Source organism: Hirundo rustica, chromosome Z (assembly GCF_015227805.2).
Source record: "Hirundo rustica isolate bHirRus1 chromosome Z, bHirRus1.pri.v3, whole genome shotgun sequence".
In the NCBI taxonomy this organism is placed as follows: Eukaryota; Metazoa; Chordata; class Aves; order Passeriformes; family Hirundinidae; genus Hirundo; species Hirundo rustica.
Genome location: NC_053488.1, coordinates 56,146,604 through 56,161,275, shown reverse-complemented (window position 1 = coordinate 56,161,275; position 14,672 = coordinate 56,146,604). Strand labels below are relative to the sequence as shown.

General features: G+C 41.0%; 1 protein-coding gene across 1 annotated transcript in view; it reads right to left on the bottom strand.

Moving 5' to 3' along the window:
* The window catches only part of LOC120765173 (transient receptor potential cation channel subfamily M member 6-like), a 34,276-nt gene that overhangs the window by 12,363 nt on the left and 7,241 nt on the right, over nt 1-14,672 (bottom strand). Inside the window, exons 2-3 of the mRNA XM_040089713.1 lie at nt 7,519-7,598; nt 6,666-6,704 (exon numbers count right to left, since the gene is read on the bottom strand). Coding sequence (XP_039945647.1) covers nt 6,666-6,704; nt 7,519-7,598 — 119 coding nt within the window. The remainder of the gene's footprint in view (nt 1-6,665; nt 6,705-7,518; nt 7,599-14,672) is intronic.

The following is a 14,672-nucleotide window of genomic DNA, read 5'->3' as shown; positions in this document are numbered from 1 at the left end:
AAGGACACAGCCTGAAGTTGTGCAAAGGGAAATATAGGCTGGATAGGAAAGGAAAAATTAGGAAATTTAGGATTTTTTTTTTTTATGGAAAGAGTGATAAAGTACTGGAGTGATCTGCCCGGGGAGGTGGTGGAGTCACCATCCCTGGATGTATTTAAAAAAGACTGGATGTGGCATTCAGTGCCATGATCTAGTTGAGGTGTTAGGGCATGGGTTGGACTTGATGATCTTGAAAGTCTCTTCCAACCTAGTTATTCTGTGATTCTGTGATTCCCCAATTTGGTGTTCCCGCTGGAACATGTCAAACCATGCACCATTAGCTCACCCCCCCCCTCCCGTTCTTCCCTGTGCTGGGGCTGGAGAGGAGAACTGGAGGCACAGAAGGGAAAGATCATGGATTAAGATAAGAACAATTTGCTGGAAACAGCAAGGAGATAAGGAAATGAAAAGCAGCAGCAAACTGATGACAAAGGGCACAAGAAATGAATGATTCACAGGGAAAGCCACTGACAATAGACAAGACCACACTACCTGAACCCAGAAAGGACCCCTCCTCCCCAGAAGAAATTGCTTTCCCCCCAAGCCTTGGCAAATGACCTGATGCAGTAGAGAAAAACCTCTGGGTCCTAGCCAGACCCCTGCCTGGCTTCTGCAAATAATTAACCCTGTCCTAGCCACAAACAGGACAGAAAGATACCAGAAACTCAGTTAGCATTGAAGGTTTGCATCTGGAATAATAACCCAGATTCCAAATTCAATCATTGCTCTCACACAGGCTTCAACAGGCTTCAGTGTCTTCTACAGGATTAACTTCAATGTAATTTACAGTGACAGCTGACAGTCCAGGTCTTTTTTAGACTTTTCAGAAGTTAATATACCCTAGGAAATGGAGATAAATTCTTCACTTTTCCTCTTTTAAGAAAACAAACATCCTTCAACAGCCCAAATGCAACAATTGCCTCAGGTCTCAGCTGTATTATTTGTCCATTCAGGAGCAGGTTAGAGGTAAACATCTGCAAGACTCTGGAGATGTGCATTCTAAAAGAGGGAGCTTTCAGTGGAGATGAGAGAGAACTAGCTGGTGTCAGAGAAACAGATTTTTGAAAACCAGCCAGTTAACATCCAACCAAAACCAAACCACGAAACAACCCAAAGGAAATGCAGGAAGTGAGCTGCTTTAGTAAGGTACTTCTTGAAATCCAGAAGCCATGAAATTAGGTCTGCACTCCATTTTTTCAACCCAGTCAAATTACATTTGGTTGATTCAATCCGCTGCAAAAGCAAATTGGAGAAGGAAGACTCCTATACTCTGGGAGACAGGGCTCAAGGTGGAGTGGCACTAGCAGGCTGAGAAAATATTTGAGGCAGAGTAGCATGAAAGAACTTGTTTCACACATGCCAGGCTGCACCGCAGGTGCTGAAGGAGGTGGCTGATGCCCTTGTACAGCCAGATTCCAAGGCTGTGAAGATCAGGAATCTGATCCCCAATAAGTGAAGAAAGGCAAATGTCATACATCAGAACAGGCAAAAGCCACCCTGGGGAACAACAGGCCAGCCATCTGGCCATAAGTCTGAGATAAATCCAAGGAGTGAGACCTCCTGGAATCCTCATCTGGGCACATGAAGGAGGAGACAGTGACAGGAAGCAGTAAGCAAGCATCAAGGGTCAGTCATGCCTGACTCACCCCACTGCCTTCTGCAACATAATTGTGGGGATGAAAGGAAAGCATCTGCCTTTGCTCTAGCCAGGCTTCTGTAGCTGGGCTGTGACATTATAGTGTGGGAGGGATGACAGGCTGGAAGGTGGGGACCTGGGTGGGTGGTGGACCAGTATCCAGAAGGGTTCCTCAAGGTCTGTACAGGGACACTTCTGTTCAGCCTGTCTACCTGCAACCTGGAAAAGGGAATGGAGGCAATGTGCAGCTCTAGAGGTGGGACAGCCCTGGGACAGTCATGACTTGGCACAGGTTTTTAGTTATGGAGGAATGTAGATTATTTTTTCCGGGTCAGGACCTTGGAATTGCTTTAGAAAGGACAGGGACCTGTCAGAAGGCTAGTTTGGGATATTGGCATCTGTTGTGACCACTCTGAATGCCAATTGTGGCTTTGGGCAGTACCCATATAAATCCCGATTCCCTGCAGGTCGCTCTCTAGCTTCCAGGTCAGTCACCAGGTAACGTGGTGGGCGGCAGAGGAGGCCCGGCTCAGGCTCCGCTGCCCTTGGGGGGCCGGGCCGGGCCCGGCCAGGCCTCTGAGAGCCGCTGCCCAGGCGGGGAGCAGCCCGGGCCGGCTGAGCCCCTTTCCCCCAGCTGCTGCTGGCGGGGGAGAGGGGCGGCTGCAGCTCGGCAGTGGGGCCACGTGCCCGGGGCCACGGCAGAGGGGGCCAAGCCATGGCCCGAGTTAATAGCCGCTGGCAGCAGAGAAAGAAAGCCTGCAGCTTTGTAACAACCCCGAGCTGAGCCGCCCTAAATGAGACCGAGGGGTGGAAAGGAGAACATCCACCAGCCTCCCCCATCAGCAGGGCTTTGCATCTCTGCAGCCTGGGGCAGAGAGCACATGGCCACTGCAGGCCTGGGCAGATTTAACCTTTTCCTGCCAACATGAAGCTTCCAAGGCCTAACCCTTCCCTGAGAAAGAGAAGGAAGAGACAGAGTAGTTACAGAAAAGACACCGCAAGTGGAGCAAGAGTGAAAGAACGGATAAAGGTTACTGGACAATGGGATTGAAGAAATGGACTTTTTTTAACTGGACTTCCCTGGGGTAAACTATGGAGAAATGGACTGTTTCTTGTAACAACTTATTGTTGTTTGGGGGAATGCTGGTTCTAATCAAAACTGGGGACTGATATGATTGAGATTTAAATGAGAATCTCAAAACCCTCACTCCTGGGTTAAAAGGAGGTCTCAGCCTTTGAGACAAAGATGATTTTAGAGAGAAAGTGATTTGAAGCCCTTGGCTCCTGGGATAAAAGGAGGTCTTTATTTCTTTTGAGATAGAGACAATTTTAGAGATAGAAGAAGAGAATCCTCGTTTTGTACTAGAAGCAGCATTCTTAAACAGTACCCCAAATACACTGAGAGGCCCATGAGTAGCCAGGGAAAAGGCTGCTAATGGGTGGAACTGCACAATCTGCAAAAATTCCAGGTGGTTGCAGATTTGTGACATTGGGAGCCACTAGATTGTTGTGGTCTTGTGGCGAATGTCTCCATGGTACTCTAGAGAGACTCCTCTCCCAAAGTGACAAAGGATTATGTTTAAATGGTGAAACTGACTGAAAATCACAGGTTGTGTCTCTCTATGTTGTTTTGTAAGAAGGTTAACAATTTGTAGGGGGAGGGAAGAGTGTTTTGGCATTTCATTCTGTTTTGTGTTAGTTTTTTTCCCAACTTTCTTTTTTTTCCCATCCTTTTAGTGTGTGCTAATAAAACTATGTCCATATTTAAGCTTGAGCCTGCTTTGCTTTTCTCCTAATCTCTCTCCCTCAAAAAGAGAATAAACACTAGGACCGCTGCATTAAATTTGGCAACCAGAATCTGGTGAACATGAAACCACTACAGACACGGTCCTGGGTATTAGTTGGCTAAGCCGGGATCATGGACTCCCATGAGGGCCAGAGGTGCCTGGGGTGCTATGAATGGGACATGGCCCCAGGGACAGGAGACAGCAGGGTCCACCCCCTCTGTTTGGTGCTTGTCAGCCCCTGTCTGGGTACCACTCCAGCTTCAGTCCACAACACAGAAGAGACACCAGCAAAGCGGAGAAGCTTCAGGGACAGAGTGACTATCTGGTGACAGATAGTGGGACTGGAGCCCACAGTCTCTGAGAAGAGGCTTTTGGATGGGATGGTTCCGCTGGGACAAGAGATGGCTTCAGGGGCTCCAACCACACACCCAGCACTGTTGGGATGGGATACAAAAGGTGTAGATAGGCTCTTCAGTGATGCATGGCAGGGGGTGAGAGGCAGCAATGCAGCTAAAATATGTCTGAGTCTGAGGCTTTGTTTCAGCTGAGGCTCTGAGGAAATAAGAAGAAGCCTTTTTTTCTTTTGGAAACCACCCAGCAATGGGGTCTGGAAATCGGGAAGGTAGGTCATCTCCATCCTTGGGGGTTTCACACAACTGAGTGAAGAATCCTTGCCTGACCTCCCTGGCAGAGCATACTAAAGACCATGTCCCTGACAGCCTGAGTTACTCTGTGACCCTATGGATATATGGATATGCATTGATACAAAGCATCTTTGCAATGACTTTGCCTTTTTTGCCTCAAAAGCTCACCAAGCTACCAGAGAAGGTGGGGACATCATCAGTAAGATAAAAGCAGGCTACTAGAAAAGTCACACTTTGAGCAACAAGGGAAAACTCAAAGGGTCAACACTGGAGTAAAAGTAACTGCAGGAGTCAGACTACAATATCCAGTGTCCTAACAGACAGCAATTTAGAAGCTGTGTCTAAAACTTATGCCTTAAAGGTGATATAGAGACAAGTTGCAAGAACATCTCAGATGAACAAGAATGCAGGAAATGGACACCTCACTTCTGAATACTCATCTAGTGAGTCCATTTTAACTGCTCTCTGGGATGTTTTTGTGAGTACTGCACAGAAGAGTAGGTGGAGACCCATTTCAGTTCACCAGGGCAGCACGGACAAAGGTGCTGGTAAGTTATTCAAATTTGATTAGCAACTTCTAAATGAACTAATTCTACCTAGAACTACCAAATTAGTTGCATAACCCATTCACAAACTGCTTCCATTCACAAACTGCCTGGAAATTCTCTACAAAAGAAATCATTAAGAGACTTTATTTGCCTACAATATTAGGTCAAATTACAGTAGGCATCAAGTATATCCACATGATTCTTTGACTGTTGTGGAAAACTACAGAACTCAGGAGACCCAAAATCTGTTTCCTTGCTGATCTAATAAATGCAATATAACCAGTCATTACAATCATATGGAAATTATTTCTCCTTGTTAGGAACAGAAAAATTCTACTAGAACAAAGCTCTCTGTTCTAGGAGATACTCTCTCAAGGAGTACTTGAGATACTCAAGAAGAAAAGAAGAGTTAACATTTGGAAAATATACTTGCAAGATAAGGGCTAACTGAAATGTACATTAGACACCCACACACATTCTGCAAACATAGACAGACCAACAAACTGGATTCATATTAATCTAAACAGCATGAAAATGCTCAGCAAAAACTGAAAGAAACAACTACAAGATAAAAGACACACAAAGATACAGGATGTCCTGACAGAGAAAGGTGAAAATAAAAACCAAATCCTTCCAATGGAGTGCACATTTCCTGTTTCTCTTCCTCCCTCTGCTAGTGTTGTATTCACATTTTTGCAGCTAAACTGGGTTTGACCAGGAGGCTGATTTGGTGAAAGCTAATCTTGGTTTGGTTTTCCACTTCAGTGGGTTAATTTTTACCCAGGGGAGTGGAAAATTTAAGACCTACTGGTCCTCCCAGACCAATTAACAACATGGTCACTCTGAGGGGGGAGAGGGGGAGAATTACAGAACTGATGTAGTCTTGACTGAGATGAAATTAAACTGCTATACTTGGAAGGACAATATAACTTTAGTTGTCATACTCTGCTGAGTATCTGCAGGTTAGCAGGAAGCATTAAAACATCCTCTGCATTTCTTTTCTTGCAAGACCTGCAAAAATGTTTGAGTATCTATTCTCTTGCTCTAAAGCAAGATATACATGATACCACTCCCTTAGAAGGAGAACACACCTTCTGAATAGACACAAATTGGTTGCCTTACAATGCAAGCGCCATTCTGAATATCAGCTCTTTATAGCATTTTGATTTTTGCAGTAATTTATTTACCCTTTGTAAAACATGACTCTTGTAAATCTTAGAATCAAAATGAGATGCGAAGCATAATGAAAAGACAGATAACCATGTCATCTGTGTATACACAGATTATGGGACTACTTGACACGAGTTTGCTAGTCACCAGTTATTGCCTCAGATGCCTTTAACACAAAACAAATGAAAGTTGAACTTTTTGTTCCAATAACTGATAACCTATTATCATAAATACACAGTACCAAGATGTGTATGGTAATACCATCTGAATGAAAAATATTGGATTGAAAACAACTAATTAATACAGGTCACAAAATACAGCTTCCATAAAAAACACCACATTTTAAAAGCACCAAAGTCATGAAATTTTTGTTGTTTGCCTTCCCAAAAGCAGGGACTCGCAATCCTCAATGCAGAGAAGATGAAAAGAATTTTAAAAACTTATTATCAGGGATGCTTCTTTTACCTTTTTACTTCTCCCTTCACTTTCTTTCCATAATTCTCACTGTCCTCTATTGCTATAAACTTTCTCTCCTCCATATAATCTGGTATATAGCTGGAATTTTCTCTCATTTAAAGACATATTTCTGCCTTTCGTTCCTTAGGAGGAGGTTAAAACAAAATCATGCACACAAGGTATTTGGGTAGAATTTTCTATTGCAAATAAATCAAATGTTATCACACAATCTATTCTATTTATATCTATGTTAAAAATTCTCCAGTACATCCCTAGAAATGCTGCTCTGACCATAAAACAAGGATATTTCTCTTGTCATTTCTTCCCTGACTAGGATTGTCTACTACTAGGTCACTATAGTACATATATATTTCTGCACTCTTACCTGATTAAATTATGGCACACCTGGCATCCTGCAGGACATCTGTGATAAAAAGGTGAATAATAAATATATGCTTGTGTAAAATAAGGCAGCTTTAACACTATTTTTATAGTATCAATTCAAGAGTTGAAAAAATTCTCTTCAACAACAAAACAGGCCACCATCTCTACCACTAACCCCTAGAAAATGTATTGGATAATTTTAGTGATTTGTTTGGCATTTCACAACTCAGATTGTATGTCAGATCCGCATTTCATGGATGAGTTATCTATCTTATGTATGCTATACCATCCATGTGTTCAAAACCACATGATCAAAATTACAAGTTTACATTCTCAGAACAGAGATCTCAGATCTCTTCAAATTTACCCAGGCTACACCATCCACTAGATACATAATGCAGAATGCTAAGTTATGTTTGCTTCCTCAGGTCCTAAAGCACAGGCTGAAGATTTGATCTCTTCCTTACTCTTTTCATACTCTATACCAGTATGATCAGAAATTCCTGTATCAGAAGATGTGATCATCAGCAGTAATTATTCTGAGGAAGGGGAAAAATGGTGCACCAGTAACTCCATGTAACTCAATGTTTAATTGGATACCATACCTGTTTTTGTTACCAGACTGAGAGCAACGAGTCAAAGAACTATAGTAGGGTTAATTGCTGCCAATTTCTAATGCAAATAAATAATTTCCTGTAAAAAAAGACTGGTGATGGGTTCCATGAAAACCTACAGACCAGCAATCATTGACTGAGACATTAAAAAATCCAAACCAAACACAATGCTCATAAAATTTATTCTGATTCTTTTTAAATGTAACAGGAAAAGAAGAAAAAAAAATTTCCTTGTTTTACCTGTGTATATCTTTTGAGCTGGGAATAATATGTGCACATTCTCTTTTACTGAAGACCTCTTCGATCCAAGATTTGGCGGGCTAAAAAGACATTTCAAATATAAATGTATTCCTGAACTTTGGAACACGATGTCAAAAATTGCACTGTAATGACAATATGGCTGTATGTAGATAACTCAGAATTATCCCCATCGTGTTAGGTGTAAGACTACAAGCTGAAGCTACAGCTCCGAACAGTAATAACCCTTCACCTCCAAGCTTTACAGAATTCCCCAAGAAGATCAATATCTAATTTTTTGCCACCATGAAAATTATTTAGATGTTCTGTCAAACACACGTAAAATAGAGAAAGTGGAAAGGATGAATCAAATTTGCTTTAAGAATTGCACTCTTCTTCTGCCAGAAGACTAACAAACTGCAATCTTACTAAAGCTGTGTCAAAAAAGGCAAGATTTTAATTTCATTTTCATCTGAAAGAGATGGTTGAGTCCTTCTTTTACTATTCTTCACGGAGTCAAGAACAGATGCATTTTGGTTATATTTTGCTAAACTAGGTCTAGAGTGAAATGCAAAAGCAGGGACCAAGACCTAGCACTCAGGGTGCAGGACAGATGGGCTCTCTTCACTGCCTCCTGGTGTGCTGTGTCAGTGACGCCTGTTACAGCTCAGCAAACTGAACAGCCACTATGGCACACAGATATTTTTCAAAGAATCTCACTGGAAATCTTTGAACCTCTCTCTTCAGGTCTATCAGGACCAAGTTCCCTGAAAGGAACAGTAACTTTTAAATGCTGAACTTTGAAATTTATGGGACTTAATTAAGTAATTATTCTTAATTTTTATAGGTAAATTTTACATAATATGTAAAATTTACAGCAGAACCTTAACACTCATTTCTTAATCTAAGGCTTTACTTAGGTTTTTATACTGATTGTATCATCAGGAAAAGGGGTTTGAAACTTCACCCTTTTTTACAGTTATCCATGACTTCAGGGCTCAGCAAGTAAAAATTAAAAGAAGATACTTCTGAACTGCAGACTCTTCTAGTCTAGCTCTTGATTCCTAGTTTTGTAAAAGGCTTCTATAGCATGTACTTCTCCATTCACAAAACTCTGACTGATATTCAAAAACTGTCATAATTTAATTAAATTTCAACAACAAATTAAAAGTTTTTGTCACTACAGTGAGGTACATACACCTCAGCCATCATTGACATGTATCTTTTTCACCACCAAATCCTAAAGGAGACAAAAATACAACTACATATTCCTTCTGACTAGCAAATTTCTGCTCTGACATATCAAAGACCTGAAGCCAAATTTATATTGCAGCTTTCCTTCTGATTTTCCTCTAAGGAAGTCCTGAGACATTTGTTTGGGAATTTTGGCTTCTCTTTTCTCACCAGTCTGAGGATTAGGTTTGCTGCTTATAATTCCCTGCCACAGAAGAGGCTTTGGAGATTTCTAGACTGATTTAGCCAATGGAGTGGCAAGAGTTTGGCTCTGAAATTTAAGGCACATGAGTAGTTTTTAGAAAATTGCTTTTAATCACTTTTCTAATATCTTTAATGTCTGAGATTCTTGCATAATATGGTATTAAAGGGACATTGTCAGGTCAAAATATTCAAAAATTAAGGTTTCCAGAAGTAAAGAAAGAGATCGGAGTGTAAAACATATCAAAACATATGCACCGCCCATTTCTTTCTCTTTTTTTTCTGTTGGGCAGTGAGAGCAGGCAAAACCTAAAAACCCAGCGTAGCACAGAGGTCCTTCAAAATGCAGGAGTGCTATCAGCAAGGAAAGTGGATGTGCCACCATCTCCCTGGGGTGGCTGGGCTGGGGCGTGGAGCTTGGAGGCTCACCAGCCTCCAGAGACAGGGCAACGCAGCCCTGTGAGCCCCTGCTGTGCTGCTCCCCTCACTGATTTCACTATCCACCCAACTAGCAAAAATGTGTGAACGCTTCAATTTCTGCTTTCTTCTGCCTCAGCCCACCGCCCCCACCCCCTCTTCCACCCCCGCCGCATCCCTGCAAAGGCTTGCCAAAGTCAAAGCCTGTAGAGGTATTGTGACAAACAAACACTGCTAAGTAGGGGGTTAACGTACACTCTTCCTGCTCTGAAATTACCTTTACTAAACCAAGAACTGCAAGAAACATTCAGCTCCTTCAAAACCAGGCAATAAGCACTGTTCACTGGACAAGTACTAAATTCAGGAAAACTATGTTACACTGTCAATATGAAACAACAATCTTTTAGTATCCTTAGCTGTACTTATGACCGCTTTAGGGTGAAAGGCACAGATATACATATTTTCTAATTAAACACTGTGCTGCTCTGGACACTGTTCAATTCCCTGCGAAAGAAAGTCAAAAGGCACATATCTCTGGGGCAGAATATTTTCATCCATTATTGAAACACAATCAATTTTTGGACAAAACAACAGCAGTTGCTTTTAATGATACATTGTAGCTCCAGACAGGTGCAGATAATTAGAAATCACACCATGACTAGCCAGTTTACATAATAGGTTAGTTCATTTAGGCAAAGTACAGTTGTGCTGGAAACTAGGCAGAACAATCAAGTTATAAGTAGCTTACTGAAACTGCAGCAAATTTGTACTGATAACAGAGAAACACAGTGTCTTAGCCAAAATAGTACTTCAAGAGCTGAAATGTTCTGCATTTCAAGCACCATACCTCAGCTCTGCATACACCCTACGTTTAGTGAAACCAGTACACTATGTCACTTTCAAAGAAGTGGGGTTTTCTGAAAGATCTTTACTACTAGGGCCAGTATTTCTGCATTGTTGAACAGGTGTGTTGAAATTTTAGCAAAAAACAATAAACATTACGTATCATATACAACTTTTATGCAACCTTTTCTTATCCTCAAAATTATTAGATGAAAGCAAACACTCTTTTAAAAAGCAACAGATGATTATGGGGCTAATAGAATTGCCTCAGTACTCAAGCATACAGTACCTGTAAAGAACCTTATTGATGATGTCAATAATCAGAAATACCTGAAAGATCCAAACTGACTTTTGGTGCCTGTGAAAGAGGGAGATACTATTTTCAGGTGTCTGTGAGAGGTCAGCATGGTGCAGTCTGTGACCAGCCTTTATTCAAGTACATCAAAGGAGGGAAAGTACTTCCCCTTATTACAGGTAGTACAAGAATCCACTGTAAGCAATGTGTCCTAAAATACCTTAAACCTTTTCAAAAGTAACTTCACATATAGCAAGCCACCTGCAGTAACATTAGGTGCCTGAAATACAGCCAGAGTTCCTGTAAGCTAGTATTCAAGACTATTTCACAAGAGCTCAGAGCTTAAGCATATCTCTTGAACCCTTCCTTACCCCTGGAAACTCTACATGGCTTCATTACCAACTGGTTAAATTACTGCCAGATTAAAGAGATTTCCAACTTAACATACTGTCTCACATAAGCTTTTCAGAGCAGGAACTTTGTGGTTCAGCATCCACTCCATGCGTGCTTATGGTATGAAGTAATATTAACAATTGATTGCTAAACAAACACCAACTGGATCCATGTAGGGTAGAAGAACATTGCAAAACTCCAGGGTCACATGCAGTAAAATATGAACTCATGAGAGATTTTCAATGGCCTCTCAGGTCTTCTAGAGTTTCCTTGTGTTCAGGTCCTCTGTCATAGGACAACCACCTGGCTCTGTAACACAGACATGCTGTAGTTCCTCTGGTCTCCACCACTGCAATACATTGGTGCATCTGTTACTAGCTGGCAGCTTTTGCTTTTCCTGTCTTTCTTACCTACTTCTTCGTCCCAGTGTTTGAGCTTCTGCACATCTATGGAAATACATAATTATAAGCAATTGAATTCACCAGAAAAATTTCACTACTAAAATTCACTGAGATTTGAAAAACATTTTGCAAATAATTTCATTTGAATGTTTCCACTATTCACCTGTCTACCATGACCAATCATAAAACAACTACTAGCTAATCTCAAACTGCCTTTCCAGGCAAACTGTAGATTCAGCAGCCCTGAGAAGCTTTTATATTTTCCTTTTTTAAAGACAATATATAATTTCAGGTCACAGCAGAATTTCTGTGATTATTTCCAGTAACTCAGTTAATGAGTAATTAAAACTCATCCAGTGGAAACACATTCTTAGGTGTTCACAAATACCGTACGAATACTAGCAGAAGTGACCTGTGCTTGCAGGATGTAGACCCAAGTCAGAGATGGATAGATAACTCATCAGACATTTTGAAGAGAGTTTTTAGAGGTTTTTTTCCTCAGAATAGAACTAGCACATTAGCTTTTCAAAAACACATAAATTCAGTCTTCATTCCACAGAGTGCTATGGGATTTTCTTTCACAGTTAATCAACTGTACTTAAAAGCTAAGTAGGTATGCTTAAGTGATTTTCTGGATTAGGGTCTTGCATCAAGGGCTCATAAAACTGTTTCCACTATTTTGAACCCAGGCTTAGCCAAAAAAACAAAACCCCTTTGACTTTATTAGGCTTTCCGATGTGATGCTTCTGATCCAGAGTGGACCACACAACACAGCAAATAACAACAGGTATACCAAATGACAACAAAATGCAGGAAATACTAAACCCAAAACCCTCCTTGTGAAAAAAGCTCCAGCTTAACTCCTGGGTCACAGAGAACAATGAACTGATAGAAATCTTAGCTTAGTCTGGAATATTAGACCTTTAATTAGTTTATTACTTTCTACTTTTTAAGTTTAGTAACTAATCAAGTAAGCCCTTCTGCTATCCCTTAACATGCAATGTTTTAGAAAAGCACATCAAAGAGTGCTGCTACAAGAGCACACCCAGTTAAGAATGCAAGGGCTTGTGGAGGGATCTGGTTTGCAGATGGAGGGGCTGAGCAGACCTGTCCCTCTTGCAGAGCCCATGGCACTGGACTAGGTGGGGAAGGACATGCAAAACCTCACCTGAACACTACCAGCAGCCCAGGATTTTGCAAAAAGATAAACATGAGAAAACTCAAATCACCATTATATTCCTTAGCTCTGTCTTTGAAACAGGTCTCAGAAACATTGCTAGAAATCTTATACTGGCAAGAGATACCTTCAAATTGCTTAAAAACAGGTTTCCCCAACTGCAAATAAAAAATACTGTGACATGACATGTAATTCAGCCTTGCACCTAAAGCAAGCCACTCCAAAACTCACTATTCTAGAAGCAAGGTGATTATTGACAAAGTTTGGATCTGACTGCTTCATAACCGTGTCCCATACACACAATAAAAAAAAATCTGTGCTATCTGCAGCCACCTTGCTAAAAGCTGACATTTTGTTTATTTCGGCACCATATACAATAAAATATTCTATATCATCTCTTGAAAACCAGTTCAATGACTTGCATAAAATATGGATTATTGAACAAGTCAGTCATACATAAAGATACAGAGATACATCTTCAAAAGATTTTAACTGATGGGAAACAGTCCAATTGCAGAATAAATTATAGGAGATGCCTAAAACATGCAGCAAATAAGAGCAGGCACCAGTAATAGAGGAAGAAATGGCAAATTAATCCAAACTATATTTGAAAATTATTATAAATCTTTAAATATAACCATGCCTTATTTTACTGTGTCTCTTTTGGAAACAAAATGTTCACTGTTTTTTAAATGAACATTCCTACCTTTCTTAATATAACAGTATTTTGCAAGTCAGTTCCAAAGAAAGTCAGGCATTTGGTTGTTTTTTTTTTTTTAATTAATTAATATAATATAACAAGAAAATGATAAATATTCAAAGCCAGTTACATATCCCATATGAAATTATTTTGTTGTAAGTAATTTTAAGTGAAAATCCGGGAAGCCGTAAGAAAATTATGTTTTACTTGTATTATTCAGTGGGTCAATACAATGCTTTGAGTCTCGTTCAGATTTCCACTTTGAGAGCCAGTCATAGGAAGGCAGTTCTTGTTACTAGTTAAACACTTGCAAAAAAAAGCTAATCCATTTGCTCTTTTTAAAATCAGGTCTCACCTACCTAGCAATAAGCAATCACAGAGGTCAACCACCCATTGCTGTGATAAATGCATTCTTTCACCAAAGAATTCAAAATCACAGAGTACAAAGGTCTTCCTAGTTTAAACCAGGAGGAGGAAGAGAAAAATAAATATCTGATAGTAAATATCAGCGCTTTCTTTTGCTTGTTTTATGTTTTCCTCACAGGGTTTAATGTTGACTAGAGAGGTGACTCCTTAAAGGTCAGATATATCTAAAGTATCTGATGTGAAAAGCAAATGCAGGTTGCAAATTTCAACTGGAGGAAGCATGAAGGGCCCCAGGAAGTCGTACTTTGTTAACAGCCTGCTCTAGAGGAAGGTGGCAGGTCGGTTGGAACCAGATGATCTTTAAGGTTGCTTCCAACCCTAATTGTTCTGTGCTTCTATAATTCCATGATGCAAACAATCCACACAGCTCTCCTCTGGAGCCATATGACTGTTCAATGTAATTTCTATCAGAATTTTTATTTTTGCTCCACTGCTTGTCTCATATAGTAACAAAATCTTCTTGGGCTAGACAGCTGCGTACAGCAGCCTTTGCACACGCTACAAGACAGTTCACAGAACTGAAACTGCCTTTTACGGAGAAAGAGCAAACACTTCTTGTGTGATTTCTAAAGAGGCTGAAGGTATGGTCAGTTCCACTTCTGCGTTTCTCAGCTGTTACCTCACTCCTCGGCTCTGCGCTCCATACCACCTTCCAAAATAAAAAAAGTTTTCCTTTTCCATGCTGGCTCACAGTAAGTCACATCATCAATACATCAAACATTGACAAACTAGCAGGCGGAAGAGCCAGCCGTGGCCTGGGAGCAGCCACTGGGGACTGCAGGGACTTCCTTGTACCCTTTTGCCCTAGAGACTACCTGGACATCCCCTTGAGCTCTCCACTGGGTCTTTCCACACCTTCAGCCTCCTGTCCAAGACATATTTCACCACACCGGGTTTATCCCCTTCTTTATTCATTGGGGTTTGCAACAGTGGCCAAAGAGACTCCCAAAGGCTTGGTTTCCCCAGGGCCAGGCAGAAAGGAGCAGCTGCAATTGCAGTTTAAGTCAAGCTGAACAGAATGACTTGGCAGTCATCAGCACTGCCCTCCTGGCACAAAGCTGGGCTGTGGCT